At 34.9% G+C, this 17839-nt stretch overlaps 1 protein-coding gene across 3 annotated transcripts in view; it reads right to left on the reverse strand.

The window, feature by feature from the left end:
• Positions 1–17839, reverse strand: part of FAF1 (Fas associated factor 1) — a 155049-nt gene that overhangs the window by 68248 nt on the left and 68962 nt on the right. For all 3 annotated transcript variants that reach the window (XM_069023381.1, XM_069023382.1, XM_069023380.1), the window contains one exon: positions 2732–2818. In XM_069023381.1, coding sequence (XP_068879482.1) covers positions 2732–2818 — 87 coding nt within the window. The remainder of the gene's footprint in view (positions 1–2731; positions 2819–17839) is intronic.

A 17839-nucleotide genomic window follows, 5' to 3' on the forward strand; every position in this document is an offset into this window, starting at 1 on the left:
TGCTTCCATGTAAAAACTGTAACTAAAACATCACCTACAACTGATCTCAGACTTTTTTTTACAGTGAACACATATTTGAAAATTGCTCATTCCACTTGACACTAGCGATAACTACCAGTGAAAGCCTAGAAGTTCAGCCAATACAGCAAAAAAAAAATGGAATAAATTTCAGAAATTTTACTAAATTATCCTGGCATGGTTCTCATTTTACAAACTCTGCAATGCTAAGATTGTTACAGAATCTAAAATAAAAATTGAGAACATACTGTGAATGTATTTAAAGTAAATTATAATTATGTTTTTTTATTTTCTAGGATTATTTTCAAGACCACTGTATCACTTGATGATACATATGCAAAAATAGATAAATTAACATTTTGAATACATTAAAGTTTTACTTATGTAAACGCATTAAAAAAAAAAAATTAGTATAAACTCATACATTTACTTTGAACTTTAACGAGCAGAACAGACATAATTTGTGGCACTAAAGTTATTCAGGCACAATAAAAGCTAAAACTTGTCCTTGCCAAATGCTGAAACGAGATTTGCACGGCCTGTGTATGCCTTGTTTCCCACAATCAAACTATCACAGCATGAAAACATTCTCCTGCATGGGGAGGTTTTGATACCCATTTCCCTGGTGAAAGTGTGCAAAAGGATCTGAAAGAGTTATTGCCAATTCATACAGTATCCCATATTCCATTAGATAGTACAAGCAGAGAACATATCTTAACTCTGAAGGGAGACGAAGCAACAATGTTTTAAATTACTATTGACTCCACTAAATTTCCTGATAATGTCAGAAGACTGTAGTCTGGCAGGTTCATAAGAGACTCAAGATGATACAGGAATCCAATTATGCCAAGTCTATTTAGTTGTCCTGTTTGCTAAGCCAAAGGTTAACGAGAACTGCACTGAAAAAACCTCCTGTGGTATTACAAAGTATTTCTTATGCTGCATAACATGCAAATGAAAAAGTATTTTAATCAAGTCTCTCTTTAACTCCTTAATTGCAATGGGGTATCCTACAAGACAGCAAATTAAAAACTCACGATGGAAAAAGTGATCTTAAAAATTTGCCACTGAACTCAAGAGATCATCATTAATTACTAAAGTAATTATTACTGAGTATTTCTAATTTGGAATAAAAAAGTTCAGATCACAGAAGCATACCTAGTCATTGCTATCATTAAATCTTTATAAATAGTAAGCTGTGGCCTCTAATTTTAGACAGAAATTAATTATATTTTTGTTGGCAACACATTCAAATCTGTTTACACAGCTGACAAGTTCCAGCTCCACCAGACTCGAGCAGTGAGCTTTGAGGACTCCTCTGCTTCAGAGCAGATGACTCAACATTCACCAATTTCATTAAAGATGAAAAGGGGAAAAATTCACCTGCAACAATGTCACTTGTAAAAACAGACTTAAAGCAGATTCATGAGTTTTACATATGTGAGGTATTCAAAAGAAAAGGAGGGGAAAAAATATGTGAAAACCTAACAGCTGTGGGAAAACAGATTAGAAGTGTTGAGTTTCCAATTCTTTTTTGGGCTAATGTAAACTAATAAAATGTTAAAATAGATCCACATTTCAAAGACTGTAATTACCACATGACACCATGCTGTTACTTCAGACCTTACATCCATCGGCTCAGATATGCCCTTGAATACATGGACAGAGATTTACCCACCTTTCTCAGACTTAAATACTGTTTCTGCAAACACCACCACAGATATATTTTACAAGTACATTAGAAATTCAGACAGCTTTTGCCATTTTTTTTTTTTTAATTGGCATAAATCCTTTACCCAGAGTAAAAAAAGGAGCAGTTATATTCAAACAGCAATTCTCCCTTTACAATATGAGAGTAGAAATGGACAGGAAAGTAATGCATGGCAGATAATGGCAATATGTAAGAAAGTAAACTCCAAATCCATTTTCACTTTGTAGAACACTCAGGTTCAATTAAATACTTAATTTTTCTACTTTTTTCTCAGGTCACAGAATCCACATACAACATAAGTACATAATTATTTCAGCCTTTTAGGCATTTTTTTAGTGGATTGGTGTGGGGTTTTTCTAAAGAAAGGCAGACCTCACTAGCTGGCACTGGGCACATATTAGAAGAAGAGAATTACCTGAACAAAACTGAAAGACATGCTGTAAAACACACTGTAAGGATGACCATGCAAGGAAGGAAATCTAATATTTAATGGGATAGTGCAGGTAAGTCCCACAATTTTATGAATTTGTGGGCAATTCTCAGTCAGTGGATGACTGAGTGGTGATTCCTCACTGATTTCAGCAGGAACACCTCCTGCTCTGAAGCCAGGCAGAGGCTTAAGCATGAACTGGGTGAGCTAACACACTGTGTGGAAAATATCTAGATGTGTACTCAGAGCACAAATAAAAATCAGGGCTTTTTTCCTGAAGTTCAATCACTCAATAGACTTCAACTTCCAAAATGCTGCACAGCTTTGCTTCAGTCTAGAATATGTCTCCTTCTTGCCTAAAACATGCACTGAATCTGATACACAGGAATTATTTCCACACGCTTCAGTCATCCAAATCTTGAGCATTTGTATCTTCCAAGACAAAACTCTGAAGTGTGTGTAATAAGGTACTGCATGTGAGACAGTAAATGCTACTGAGTGATTCCAATCAACAATCCATGTAAAACCAGTCATTTGCAGGAAGGAATGACATGAGAAGCAGAGGAACTCACCGAGTCGTCTGTGGCTGAAGAAGGCCAACCTTCCCACAACTGGTGACGGACAGGGATACTGGTCAGGTCATACACATTCCGCTTCACCTGGAAAAAAAATAAAAATAAATCCGAACTTGCTCTAAAAAAGGCAGCCAAACTGCATTGTTTTCATCACAGCCCCAAGTTTTCTATTTTTTCTGGTTATTGTAAAACGGGTTCCTTCAACGCTCTTAGATTCGGATGTGGTCAGCAGGTTTACACCCAATACAGCAAAAAGCAACTGAAGAAACTGTGCTAAAAGAAAAAAAATTAAAATCTAAAAATCACCATTCAAAATGCTTCATTATTAGTTCAGCATTATGAAAGTGCAAAAAAAAAAATTCATAACGGAAAATTTCCAAGTGAAAAGTATTACAAAGCAATGAAAAAAGTTAAGGGAATTAGAAGGTAACAATAAAAATTCTGCTGCATCTTTTGCTAGTTAATTTTCACCTGAAAATATTGTGTGGAAACCTAATCAAATAAGAAATACAACTAGTTTTGCATAAGTTTCTTAAATGGGATCCAAAAATAAAAATCAGTATATTAAACCTGAAAACATTAATTAATAGGCACATTTTCAATTAAGACAACACATTTCAAATATTTATTAACAAAATGCTAAGTAAGTAATTTTTACATCAACTCTTTTCTCATGCTATTAAATTAGAAGTCGCTACTGTTAATCATCTCACATGATGATTAACAGAAGGAATGAAGGAGGGGGAAAAAGAAGAGAGTTGAAAATTTCAGATACAGGAAGAATACTGCAAAATACAAGAATCACAAAACTCCTTCCATGAAAACATTACCACAGACAGAAAAGCAGACAAGTTTTATTGGAAGTTTTGTAATAAACAATTATTTAAATCACAAAAATATATATCTTGGTACTTAGGATGGAGAGTGGTATCTTAAATTCTGAACAATGTCTTACACCTGAACATAAAGACTGCACAAATAATGTACAAATATTGCCCATCTGGACCACAGCTGTGAACAACAAAATCTTTCAGCGAGCCATGGTAGCTTTTCACAGAAATCACAGAACAGTCTGGGTTGGAAGGAACCTTAAAGATCCTCTCATTCCAACCCCGTGACCTGGGCAGAGACACCTCCCACTACAGCAGGTTGCTCAGAGCCCCATCCAACCTGGTCTTTTTTTGGTTTGCCTTTCATAAAACTGCTATGTGGGAATGCAAGGTCCTCCCACATTTTCACAGGTCTAGGCAGATCCCAACCACCTATACTGCATCCAGAAAAACATTCTCAAAGGTTTGATACTTTTTAATAGTATTTTGTATGACCATTCTCTAGGCAAAATATCTGAACAAGTCACAAGTTCTGCATCCCGGTCTTGGCTCCGAGAAGGCTGCACAGTCCAACACTAACAGACACAAGAACCCACTAAACCAAAAGATATTAAGGCAGATGGCTAATATTTGACTTAAATCAAATGACAAGGCTACTCCAAAAACTGTCCTTTGATGCCTTCTTTAGATTTTTCCCTTGTTCACTTGTCAACAGGAAACAAACAGCAATTAATTGTGTTCTGACTTCTGCTATGAGAATTACTAAAAGTTCCATGAACTGAAAAAAATTATTATATTATAGCTGTCAGCAGAAAAAGGTCTTTGAGCTAGCACCTTGCCTGCAGTCTAGTCTTACCCTGCGTTAACAACTTTTTCTGAACAGAAAAACAGTTTGCAAAAATCAGAAAGCTGAAATTTGCCAAAATGGTAACTGCTAACATAATCCATGTAGATAAAGGTTTCATATTCCAGAAATGAATTAAAGACAATTCTATACTACCATTCTTAGGAAGATAATACAAAAAAAAGAGATATTTTATACCATTTGATCCTACCCATTAATCAGTACTGGACATTTCTTCAGCACTGAAGCACAGTTGAAGTTTGACTCCATGGTAAAGTAATATGAACATATGGAATGTACATATGCTCCCTCAAAAATTTGTCATTTATTTTTAGTACAGGATGTATATGAAACATCTGGCAATAAATACTCATCGTAAAATATTTTTGCATAATGAAATAGCACCAAAACTCTTTCCCTGGATCATCTTTAGAGACAAATGCTCCATGGATCCTTTCTTTTAAATTCTGCACAACAATAAATGCATGGAGAATATGTGTGCAGACATTAAGCAGTGAAATAATTGTTCTAATCTCTGTAATATAATCTAAGGAGGGTGAGGGACAAGGCAGGGATTTCCACACATAGTCTTGCTCACAAATGGTGATTTGGGCAACATTCTTCAAAAGATTCTTCATGGCACAGCCACGAAGGTTGCCAACAAACACCCTCAACTGAGAAAACTCAGGGCATATTGAGATGCAACACAAAGTACAGCCCTCTTACTGTATTTTCAGATCTTTCATTCAATTACTGTTGCTCTTTCTCATTATTTTTAGTACTAGAAGTTATTTCATGCTAATAAAGTGCCACTTAGGAAAAACTGTGAAGCACTGTGTCACATTTCTGGATGGATTTAATATATAGGCTATGCAGATAATAATTTCAATAGTATCAGTTTAAAGCTTTATGAACATAAATATTCTGCACAGGTGAGTGGGAAAAAAAAAGCTTCAACTTATTCTCCAAGAGTAAGATACAATACCTCCAACTCTTGAGTCTATATCTCACTAAAGAATGAAAGTTAGGCCATGTGGGTTTCTTACCTGGACATTTCAATATCATAACAAGCTGAGCTCAGATTTTCAGCTCAGCTTTGCATTCACTGCATGTTTTAGAACCATTAAGATATCTCTCCATTTTTTCCCAAAACTGGTAAATTACATGTACACATGATAACCTTTATGCTAATATTAGTTTTGTTCAGGAGTTTTTGCAGGGAGACTGACCTGGTAACTATGCTTCAATTGAAAAAAAAAAAATTACGACTATATTTCAACTAAAAAAATTGAAATAAGAACACTGGGGTTTTAAGATATAGAATACTGAAGTATCTATTAGCAATTCAAGTGGACTTCATTTTAGTGCTTCCTCATAGTGTCCTTGATAGCTTTGTAAAGAAATGTTGCTTCATACTGACCCCACAACAGCCCAAAATGTAACAATCCTGATCTGTGTGTGATCATGAGAACACAGTTCTTGCTGGTTTAGTTTTCTTGCATTAAAAACCAGGATAAACCGTCCCTGTGAAATATTTATTTTCCAGTTACACACCAGAAATAATATTATTTTCACAATATAAAACTCTAAAGTGCGCTATTTTTAAATAACAAGTGAAACTTATTTACAGAAACATGGGATCAATAGGACTACATAATATTGTTTTCAAAAAGCCTTCAGAAGTAAAAATAAATAACTCGGAAGTCACATTCCTCAAATTCCCTTTTAATTCCAAAGTACAACAGAAAGGCATTATGAAAAAAACAGTATTTCCCTCTTTCATTAACTCATCTGTAACTGCACTGAATTCAATAACATTCCTCTGCTATTCTAAGCTTGAAAGGCATGCTCGGGGTAAAGTGTTATGTTGGTATAAAGCACAATGCCAGACTGATGTGCTGGACAAAAGTGATCAAAGTTGAAGTAATTTTAGCCAACGCACAAGTATTCTGCTGCATTATTCTACCAGAATGACATCTGTTGAGCAACTCGTCGCAGAATAAATCAGTTGTTATAGGCAGGCCTGGCTGGGTAGGGGACCATGTAAGACTGATTAGAGTAATGTTTGATTAAACAAACTGCTTGCAGTTAAGATGATAACTGGATTTGGAATTCATGCCAAAGTAGTTCTCTTCCAAACAACAAGCCACAATCGATTATTTAAGATAAAATAAGCTTGCTTTTAAATAATGATTTGATTTTTGGTTTCTTTGATAATTAGAGCACTATTACGAAAGCAGACTGTAAAATGTTTTAGAGATTAGAATATTTACCAACTGAGTATAGAAAACCCCTTTTCTTCCTTAACTGACTGAATTTCAGTTTAAAGCGAAAAACTCCATGAGAAGGAAAAAGTTCTAAAGATTCATACAAAGCATAACCATAAACAGCTCCTTCACTGGGCCAATAAAAATCTACAGCCACACTCTTCACATAACTGAAAAAAGCACAGTAAATGGACAAAGTCTGTGTTAAGGATTTTACTTTTAAATTCACTTGGCATTGAGAGGACGACCGAAATCTTTATTGTGTAAAGCAAACTCTAAATTGCAGTGCCATCCACTGAGCTACATTTATTGGCAAACTTCTTGGTCCCCCACTTTTGATCAGTTTGAAATACGAATTGGTGGCATTGTCTTTGTGCAGCTCAGAATGTCTTTTCATAATGTTCAAATGCCGTGGTGACTGGCACATTACTATGGCAGCCACCCTTCAGATTATCATCTCCAGAATATAAGAGATCATTTAAAAACAAATTAAAGGCACATCTATTTGGTTTCACTACTCAGCTGTAAACAGTATCAATACAATCATTTAAACAAAAAAGAAAAATAGCCCATATATTTCAGATGCAGTGTTACTTGGAAAATTATGTATAATTCCTGCAGAATTCCCTGCCTTGCAGCTATACATTGGTGCTGAAAAACCACAGGAAGTTTTACCTTCAGCTTATTTTCACTGGTTTTAGAAGGGAGTTAAAATACTAAACAACTTTTGATAATTTAAGAAAACCCATATGTCAAAGTAGCCAACACACTCAGAAAACTTCCCAGACAGAGGCAGAGTGTTACCTTCCTATCTTTCACTAGTTTCTTTAAACAGATTAATATGTTGCTCTAAAAGTAAGGTTAAACACAAAAGATACACTTCGTTTGCAGATAAGAAGCTAAACCAACATTCAAGGTCCTTCCACATTCATATTAGTAAGGATAAAGTGAAGCAAAATGTACCACAGGGCAAAAAAGTCTGTATCAGCTAATGTGATGACAACGACCTTGTGGTGATTGCACTTATCAGGAATAAGTAGCTATTTTCTCATCTCTGAATGAGAAAAATCTGAAACCTGCTGTCAAAAACCAAAAATCTAACACTTACTAAATGACTAAAAAAATTAAATTTATGCTGAATCATCAAAGAACTGTCATGCCGGAATCTGTATCTTTGAACCACAACAAATCACAACAAAGTTTAACAGTAGTTTCCCTCAGGCTTTTTTCCGCTTATGCAGGTACAAAGTTAAGTGAAATAATGTACATAATGAACTTTTGTTAGTCTTATTATTAAATATAATTTATGCAAAGCTGTAAATTGGCTGAGATGCTAAAGACTGTTCCAGGCACATAGGCAGCATGAAAGACAGTGCAAAAATGAGTGCATGAAAGGCAGACAAAAGGAGCAATAAAGTCAGAGGACTGTGAGGAATGTGGAATGTGAGTTGGGGGACGCAGGGAAGTGAGATCAGATGCAGACAGTCCAAGGGTGCATGGGGCACTGATGGTACAGTGGAAATCTTGACTTTGACATTGTAACAGGGAAGAAGCCAAGACAAGTAACCAAAATTTTTAGGAGACAGCAATGAAATAAGCGGGGCAGTGCCAGGAAGAACTCCAAAATAAGCAGAAGCATTTTGGTGAAGAAAGGAAGAAAGATGGAAAGAAAAGAAACAAACCCAGCTAAAGTGATAGGCTTAGAGATTATAGACAAAAGCATTTAACATCTCTGCCAGGCAAAATTCCAACAGATAGCAAAGAGCACCGAGAATCTGGCAGGAATAGATGGGAAGCAGTGGCAGAATCAACCGAGTTTCTAAGCACAGAGAAGCACCAAAGGTGATAAAATGCTGAATTTGAAAAGATAACAATGTTATCAACACCTATGAACAAAAGATTGGTTAGATAAAAGGGTGATTGCAGTTAATTGTGGACTAACAAGAATTATTAAAAATACAGAGATGCAAAACTAGAGAGAAAGAATTTCTGAATTTCTTAACCTTAAAAGTAATTTTTAGCCAGCTACCCACAGATAGGATATGTTCATACACAGTAAAGTAGTGCACTGTGTGAACCACCACTAACATTAACACCCAAACCAGAACTCTCAGGTTACTTTACCCAAGACTCATTTAAGGGAAAGGTTATAGATCTGCTCCACTCATAATTTTGTCTGGATTCTTGTCTTTCCACTACGTAACATAATAAACTATACTAAAGCATAAAAAGCAAAGGTTCTTTAAATCATCAAATTTTAATTTTATTCTAAGTTTTACATTAGAAATAATAGTGCAATTCTAAAGACATCAAATGATAACCTCCCTCTTCTTGCAGCAGCTGACTGAAGTTTAAATTACAGAATGATTCCAATTAATGAATTAAGATGTCAGAATTGGGCTATTTTTAAATAACAGCATCTGCTTCTTGCAGATTTTATACCACTGAAACTCTCTAAGGAAGACTCACTATGCTATTTACATTCACACATTCTCAGTTCACTCTGTTGTAATCTAAAAGAAAAAATACACTTCCAATGTAAATATTTAAAATCTATATTGGATGCAAAAGAAAACCTCACCTGCCCAAGCCTATCAGCCAAAAGTCAGTCGTGACTCAGCACTTTTATAAAATGCACAGGAACTCCACTGTGTGTTTTATGAAAATACATTTTCTAATTAATTTTTTATTTTGTATCTCTTCCTTTAAATTACTATTTTTGCTTTTAGTATCTCTGAAAATATTCAGGTGTGCATTTGTTAAGTTTTCCTGTTTAGTAGGCTAAAGCTTTGAAACCTTGTTTCTTGTTTAATGCACAACAGGAATGCATCATATTCTAATATAATTGATTTTAATTCAATGTTCAAAATAGATAACTTGCTTATTCTACTATGACAAATAAAACAAACAAATAAAAGCACCAAAACAGGCATAACTCATGAAAGTAGTATTCTCTTCCCTCTCATTAGAACTGTTTCATTTTCAAATTAAAAACAATACGCAATTTCTGACCTTCTCAAAGGGCCCTAAGACAACCTGAATGTCCATTGTACTTCAGCTACATACAAAGCAGAATTCAGCAGTGAGTTACAACACACATACACACACACACACAAAACCAACAGAAAATTTTATGCCAGGTTTTTGTGTACCATTTTTCTACAATTAAACACATTTTATGTACAGAAACGCCACTAATGCATCCAACTTTAAAGTGCATGGAACGGTGTTTGAACCAAAATAAACCCAGTTTAAACTATGTCAAAAATGGGTTGCATTGTACTGTAGCACTCAACAAATACTCTGCCAGTATCTTCATTAAAAAGCTTGGTGGAATTGTTCACATTAACTTAGATCTGGAAAATAATGTGCAAATTTTTGCTGACACTTTGCTGATAAGAGCTCAAACCAAGATTATATCATATTAAACACGGAGCTAATGCATTTTCGGATGATTCCAATTCCTTCATTGCAGTATTTAGAAGAGAGATTGAAGTACATGAATTTTGCCTCTCATGGTTGGAAAGGTGGAGTAAGAACTTCATGTATCTAGGGATTAAATGAATATTTTAATGTAAACACTACATTCAGTTTGAGAGATGAGGCGAGGAGAAACTGGCAACTACTTTGACAGATTAAGTGGCTGGATAAGCAAACGCAAAGTTAATGTATTACTTGGCTATTATGTATTTTAAAATGGCAGAGGAAGGAAAACTTTCAGGAGAAAGAATCTGTAAGCAGATAGTAACCTCAAAAAAGAGAGATGATTCACCAAAGCAATTTAGTAAAAACATCTCATTTAGGAAAATAAACTACCAAATATGAGGAACCAGCACCACTTCCAGAAAGGATTCTTTACTCCCCAACTAGGCACTTACAGCCTCATTCCCCCACATTTACATCCATCATAAGGTATCATCAAACAAAATCCAAAAAAACCCATTAATTTGATTTCATTTCTATAAATTCTTGATGACTACAGCTAGTCCAAATAACTTACGTGAAATACTACTGGCAAACTTTAAATGTCCTAAATTCAGAAAATAAACTGCTTTTTCCTAAGCTAGCTGGCTGTGCTCTATCCTCTTGTTCTACAGCTGTGACACACCTTCCATGACACCCCCTACCCACTTTACAGCCTCAGTGAGCAACTGTATTTCTGAGCTGCAACACTTATTCAAATAATTTAGAAATTTTTGTCAACTAGGAGTTACTAGAAGCTCATCCAGTTTGGAAATCACAAGGTTATTTAAAAATTCATTAACTAATGACATTTAAGATTCATTATATTTTGTAAATTTTTGCAAAGAAGTGTTTGGCAGTTTCCTTTCAGCAATAGAAATAACACCGTGAATAAATTATTTTCATATATTTCACAATTATTCATACTTCATTATCCCCTATTTCATTAATTTGATCTCATATTTTAGCCTCTTTTAAACCAATCCTCCTTGGATGCAATTTGACCTTTTAAAATGGATTTGTGCCAAGTGTGTATCTTAACATTACAATTTAAAAAAACATGGTTCATTAGGTAGTACTAGTATATTTTTGGTTAGACCTGAAAATTTTGAAACAGAAAATAAAAGCAAGGCTACAACTATCCATTTACTGGATCTTCTGATGTGTGAACTTTTGACTGCCTCATGCAATCCATATAAATGTGTGTGTGTGTGTGTGTATATACATATATATATATATATATATATATATATATACCTACAACAAAATCTGAAAAGATGGATGCCCCAAGCACATGAGATGTTCCCTCAAATACTTAGCAAGATATTTTTCCAACCTCAACTTTCCTGTCCAGACAATTTTGAGAATTAACCTGAGCTCTCTTCAAGCTACCAGATACTACTTTTTGTCAGTGCCCTGGATCAGCCTTCTCATGGGCTGCAGCACGTGGCAAATGTTAAGTACATTCACAATTTTATATTATACACAATATTAAAATTCTATGTACAGCTGTCTGACTGTCTTTAAAATGTGGGCTTAGTTCTCAATGCCTCAGTTTTCTGACAGCATACACACACGTTTTAATTCTGTAAAATAAAGAAACCTCTTTGCTGATGTCCATCTTTAAATCCCTAAAATTAGCTATCCTTGTCGAGCAGCATTGTTGCTAAATGCAAGGTACAATCTTCTGAACTTGATGCTGAAGTTCCTGGATGCTGCTATATGGCCTGCACTGTGCAAAGGTTCAGCTCACATAATTATTATTATTCATTGCTTGTAGTGCCTAGGAGACCTAATTGTGATAATCCCCTCTGAACTTTAAACTGCATGACCCTTTGATTTTTTTAATAGAAGGTTAAAAGAAGAAACAAATTCCTATAGAAGGAGAAGGGAAAACACATTCTTAAGAAATTGGGGCAAGAGACATGAGTATTTTTTTTAAAAAATCATTTTAGCAGCACACAAGCATGAGGTTGAAATGGGGTATGAAAGAATTAAGACTGTGAGCTAGCTGTGACATTAGAGATTGAAAGGAAGATGAGATTAGGGTTAAAAGAGATCAAACAACAAAGACTTACTGCCAAAACAATTTTACGAATTTATTTGAAAACACCTTAAACACTTCTACTAACAAAATAAAACTGCTGATAATACCTGAAGTTTGTTTCTTTGCTTGTTTGATTGTTTGACATGCACTGACACAGAAAAGATACATTTTGAAGTCCTAGCTTGTTTTTCCATTCAGCAGGAATGGTCATTTGAGAAAATATCACTTATTAGTTACCTAAATGACACAGCACTGCTCTCTGGAAACTTTTAACTCACCTCTATGCACATTATGAAAGACAACAGCAACTGCTCCTCAGGCATCTATTACCAGATCACTGTCAAAAGGCATCTACTCTTTTGGCAAAACATTCAGTTGCAATATGAAGGGTAAATACAGTTTCTAATATTTTTACCCCCAAGGTCCCAATTTCAGTTGATTTTATGTCCTGAAACATCGAGAGATTGCCAAATACCTTGATACTTATTGATCATGAAGTTAAGTACATGCCAAGACCATTAACTTTGACCCAAGCCATATAAAATTGGTATGAAAACACAATTTCAACTATTAAATACACATTCTGTCCATCCCAACATGTCTCAGACTTATCAAAAGCTACTGTCACTACTGGGTAATGGTAAAATATTAACTAAAGCTGAGAAGTAAGAAAAAAGCCCCATGCCTGTTAACACAGGCTTGGTCCCACCTTGTCCACATCACTTGTGCATATATTCATTGATAGCACAGTGACTCCCGTGGATAAAGTCAGGCTCCCACTCATAAGGACATTAAAGATTGTTTCTGAATTATTACTGGAAATTAATGAGAGAGTCGATGTGACTCTTGCAGTGGAGAGGAAATCTGTTACATTTTCACAGCTGTCATGTTCTGAACAAAATAAAAGTTTAGACAAATATATTTCTAGTCAAATACCCTCATCTTCATTTAAAAAGTAACTGGCTTGCAACAGCCGAAGCATGATAAATAAATAAATTGGTCTTTGGTCACTTCCCTACTTAGGAATTTTCAAGGGTTTCAAAAGTAATCACTCAAACGAATGGTAAAACAAATGGTCATTTTTAGGAACTAACAGGGAGAAGAATGGAAGATAGAAGTCCAATTCTTACTGCATTCAATCATAGTAAAGAGCACTATTTAGATACATATAGGTGGAAAAGGGGGAAAAAAACCAAAACCCAACCAAAAAACTCCCACTTAAAAGTCTCTTTTCACTTTGGTTCAATGAGAGAAGAAATCCTACTGCCTTCCCCAAATCTCAGATTATGACTCCAAGAAAGAAGTTCCATAACACATTTCACTAACAGTATCTTCCTCCACTCCCACCCAACTACGTTTCAAAATAGAAACTGATTCTGTTTCAGTCTTAAAAAAATGCATAAACCACATTTGCTTCAGCAATCCTTAATTTAAGTGATAAGCCTATCAATTTTGGTCTAAGAAAGAGAACATCACAAAATCAGTATTTTCTCATGTGTTTTTACTTGTTCTCTACACAATCGATAAAATAAACTTTTGTGAGTTTATTTTAAAAATAAACCATATTTTCTTGCTCCTAGAGACAACATAAAATCTATTCAAATTTTTGTAAATAAATGGTCAATAATTATAAAGCATTTGCGAATTTACACGTCATATGAAAAACAGTTCTATCTATTAACTTTGTGAAGCCAAGTACCACAGTCATGCAGAGAGTTGTGAAGTACTTTCCCATGAAGAAATCCTCCAATATCTCTACCTTCAACGTTTTACTTCTCTCTTCCCACCACTTTTACACTTAAAAGTCACAGCAAACCTGCTGCTTAGTGAAGAGAGATGAGCAGACTTGCTCTGCAGCCCTTTTATTCCTAGGGCCAGCACACAAGGTGCATCTAAAAAGGAAGATGAGACACAGATGTGAAGGTCTTGTGCATTATATTAATTTCCCAAAGCAAAAATTACGTGCAAAGTGCATTTTTTCTGAAGACTCACTGGTATTATCACCATAAAAAGAGAAGATGGGTCATCCAGAAACCCATCAATAACTCAAGTGCTGACTTGCTTGGTTCACTTCAGTTGTTGGTATCAGGTAGTTGGCAGACTCTTATGTGAAAGCTCTGTAGGAAGTCAACTCTCAAGTAAACTGTGACATCTTTTCTCAGTCACTCTAACTATGAATTTAATAAATTCTTTGATGTGGTTGCATTTGAATAGATATTCTATTCATGTTATTCTGAATTCAAGTTAAACTATAAAACAATGTTCATTGAGCTGTCAGTCAAATTTCTACTAACAAAAACATTTCTGGGTACTTCCTCCATTTCATTTTCATGTCTACCAAATCAAAACTTCTTCTGAGGTCCTTCTGTATATCAACAATATTCAGAAGTAATTTGAAATTGATTTCTGCTTCAACAAAGTAATGGCTGTTAGTTTCACAATGGAAAAGAATTGCAGACAAACCTTCACAATGTATTTTAAGAACATCAACATACACACATCAATTACAAATACTAATATTGCTGATTGCTAATACATTTAAGGTATATGCATGCAAGGTGCCCAATTTTACTATTAACAAGCAGCTCTCCTATATAAATATACATTTTTAAAAAGAGAATTCAGTCTATTTAACAATTCACTAACAAAGCTATTCCTTAGCTCATCCCTGCCATAACCTGCTCTATTCAGAAACATATGGGAAAAGACATTAAATAACCAGTGAAAACCATGGACTTCTGGTATTAGTGCTACACATTGCATACCCCTATTCATTATTCCACCTCCCTTGTTTAATCTATCATTAAGACTCAGTGACCCTACACTAAATTTAAAGCAGATCCTTCCTTCCTCCCATGCCTAAATTCACATACTTTTCTAGTTGGGGATGCCCTCAAGTATTAGCCACTCTACAGGGTTTCTCTAATCTCAGCTCTGAACTATGTTGTGCTATAGAAGCAAGAAATTGCTGGTTTACATCTTTAACTATGGAATCTTCCACCCACAAAAATCCCCTCCTTTACTTAATAAGATAGAGAAAAATCTTTCATGTAGAAGATATTTAACATGTTTAAAAATTATATATTTTCCTTTATATGATATAGAATAAAAGTTATAAAGTATATTACTTTAAAGCACTGCTTCCCTGAACTTGTTTCCCAAACAGAGTTCCACTGGAAGCAATTTTATAGCTTTCAAAAGTTTATTATTACATGGTAGAAAAGTTAGAACTTTATTTGTATTCAAAGTCAGTATGAAACAGGTTTCTAACAAACAAATTTTTAAAAAATAAAGCAAGAAGATGACCAAAAATCAGATATTAGACTTGCGTTTGTTTTTTAACATAGGAACTAAAACCATACAAAAATATTAAGACCTCTACCTCTTTCATTTCTTTTTACTGACACAGTTTGCAGTTTTAAAGTGATGGCACTACAGGTGGAAACATATCATGAGGTTTCTGAATGAGGAACAAGAATCATTATTATTGCCATCTCTAGTATTTTTCAACTATACCCCTGCCTTCCTCTTCCACAACAAGAGGAGCACCAGTCTGCACCAGGATTTTAAAAATTTAAAGACACTAAGACTGTGAGTGAAGCAGAGATGAAATTCTCTTGAGTTAACAAAATGAGTCAGGCAAAGGTACAATCCAAATACAGATTTTTATGCCTACCAAAAGCAGCCATAAAAATTTGTTTAGGTTTCATGAGTAATACTACTTTTAGTGTATTTAAAAATGTTTAAACACATTTCCTCAAAAAATAGAATAAAGTTGAAAAAAGCAGCTGCAACCTGGCGAAAAAGCCCAATAAGCATTCTCTCTGGCTCTTTCTTTAATTTAAGTCTTTCCCCAAGCAAGTCAGTACTTGAACAAGAATACATGAGTCATAACTACATGTAGAATACAAAAAGTTGATGGGAAAAGCAAATTAGTAAGGTTCAAGTTGTCAGGTTATCAGATAACAGAAAAATATTAGGAACAGTTAAAATAAACATGGTAAGCCAAGAGCAACACTAGAAAACCTGAAGTCTAAGTTCTACACAGGTGCAGACATGGGAAGATGAAGAGAAAGTGTTACTGGAGAACGAAAATAAACAGTAACTGTGAACTCTACAGATCAATTTGGAGACAAAAATTATCTGGAAGCCTCTCCAAGAAGAAGTTTTCCTTACAAACAGCAAGACTTTTATGAAGAAAAGAGGTCCTGCTAAGGCCCCAGTCCTGCAACCTCTAGTTCAGGTATTTTTCCTGAACTGGACTGGCTTCCAGACCTGGACTGCTTAAATTAAAAAGATAAGTAGTCTACAATATTGAAATCACATTTTCCTTTCGAATTCCAAAATATCAAAAGAAAACTACATTATCTTGTTCCATTAAAGGAGTGCACAGCTGTCTCTCTCAATGCAACGAGCTTATTCACTTCAGCAGCGGCCACCTTCATGAGCAGTCTGGTTTGAGTGACCCAGAAACACACAAAGCTGTTTCATGATGGAGGAGTCAGTATTTCTTGAACATACAACTAACTGCAATTTCATTCGTGTTTGACCAAAACACTACAGGAGTTACCTCTTCTGTAGATTCCAGTCTATACAAAGCTCAGCATTCATTTGCTGCAGAACAACAACAGAAAAACTTAATGATCACTTCAGAAAATGAGCTAATATAAAGCTATTCTGACCATTTTCACTATTCTGTTGTGCAAACTTGTCATCTCACTGAAATGGAAAGACTTGAATAAAGGTTAATTAATTAAACATACATATTATTTTTTCTGCACTTTTCCGTCTTAGCTTGACATGCAATTCTATAACTATTAAATAAGCAGTGAACACTATTAGTGAATCTCAGCTACTCATTTCCCCCAAAACACCTCCAATATTGCACAGAATTAACATAGTCTCCATTAGAATTCCTTTATCTAAAATAAAACTAGAAACTATGTATTACAAAACAAGATCCACAGATAACAAATATTAAGATCTGAAAAGATCTATTCAGCTCAAATTAACACATTTCTATAAATCAAAGCAAAACTCATCCTCACGTTCATTCCTGTTACAGAATTGTCACCTCAATAGCCAATAAAAAGAAAGAACTAATGAGTTATTTCAGTATCTCCCAAGAAATATTTTCAGCTCTGTTTTTCTTTTAAGTGCTTGAAAGGAAAAGAGTAATGAATTGCTCCCACAGAGTCTTTTTATTATTCTGTTATAGCAACCAGAGAGTTACACCAAGTCTTTCTTTTTCACATACTCCAAGATATTTTTTTGTGTCACTGCAACAATGACAAAGGAAGCAGACCAGGAAGGACAGTTATTTATCAGCACCAGGGAAGTGCTGCTTGAACCAGCAAATGTCCTTGTTTCTACTAATGGGTAACAGGGTGAGAGGACAGATTTATTTGGTAACTAAGTGATATCTGAGAGTCCTGCACTAATATCCAGACAACAATCCAAGATACCTTGGAAGTAAGTTTCCACAAGAGACAAGGATCTAGACTTCTACCAAAAATCAGGTCATTCAGGTATATCTCGTTGAGTTTCCAGGACTACTTCTCCCTATTAGGATGAACATCCCCTAATGGAGATGAGCAGGCATCCTCTAACCCTGAAAGTATCCACATTCATCACGTGGGCCATGGATTTGAGATG

The sequence above is a fragment of the Aphelocoma coerulescens genome, chromosome 8 (assembly GCF_041296385.1).
Source record: "Aphelocoma coerulescens isolate FSJ_1873_10779 chromosome 8, UR_Acoe_1.0, whole genome shotgun sequence".
In the NCBI taxonomy this organism is placed as follows: domain Eukaryota; kingdom Metazoa; phylum Chordata; class Aves; order Passeriformes; family Corvidae; genus Aphelocoma; species Aphelocoma coerulescens.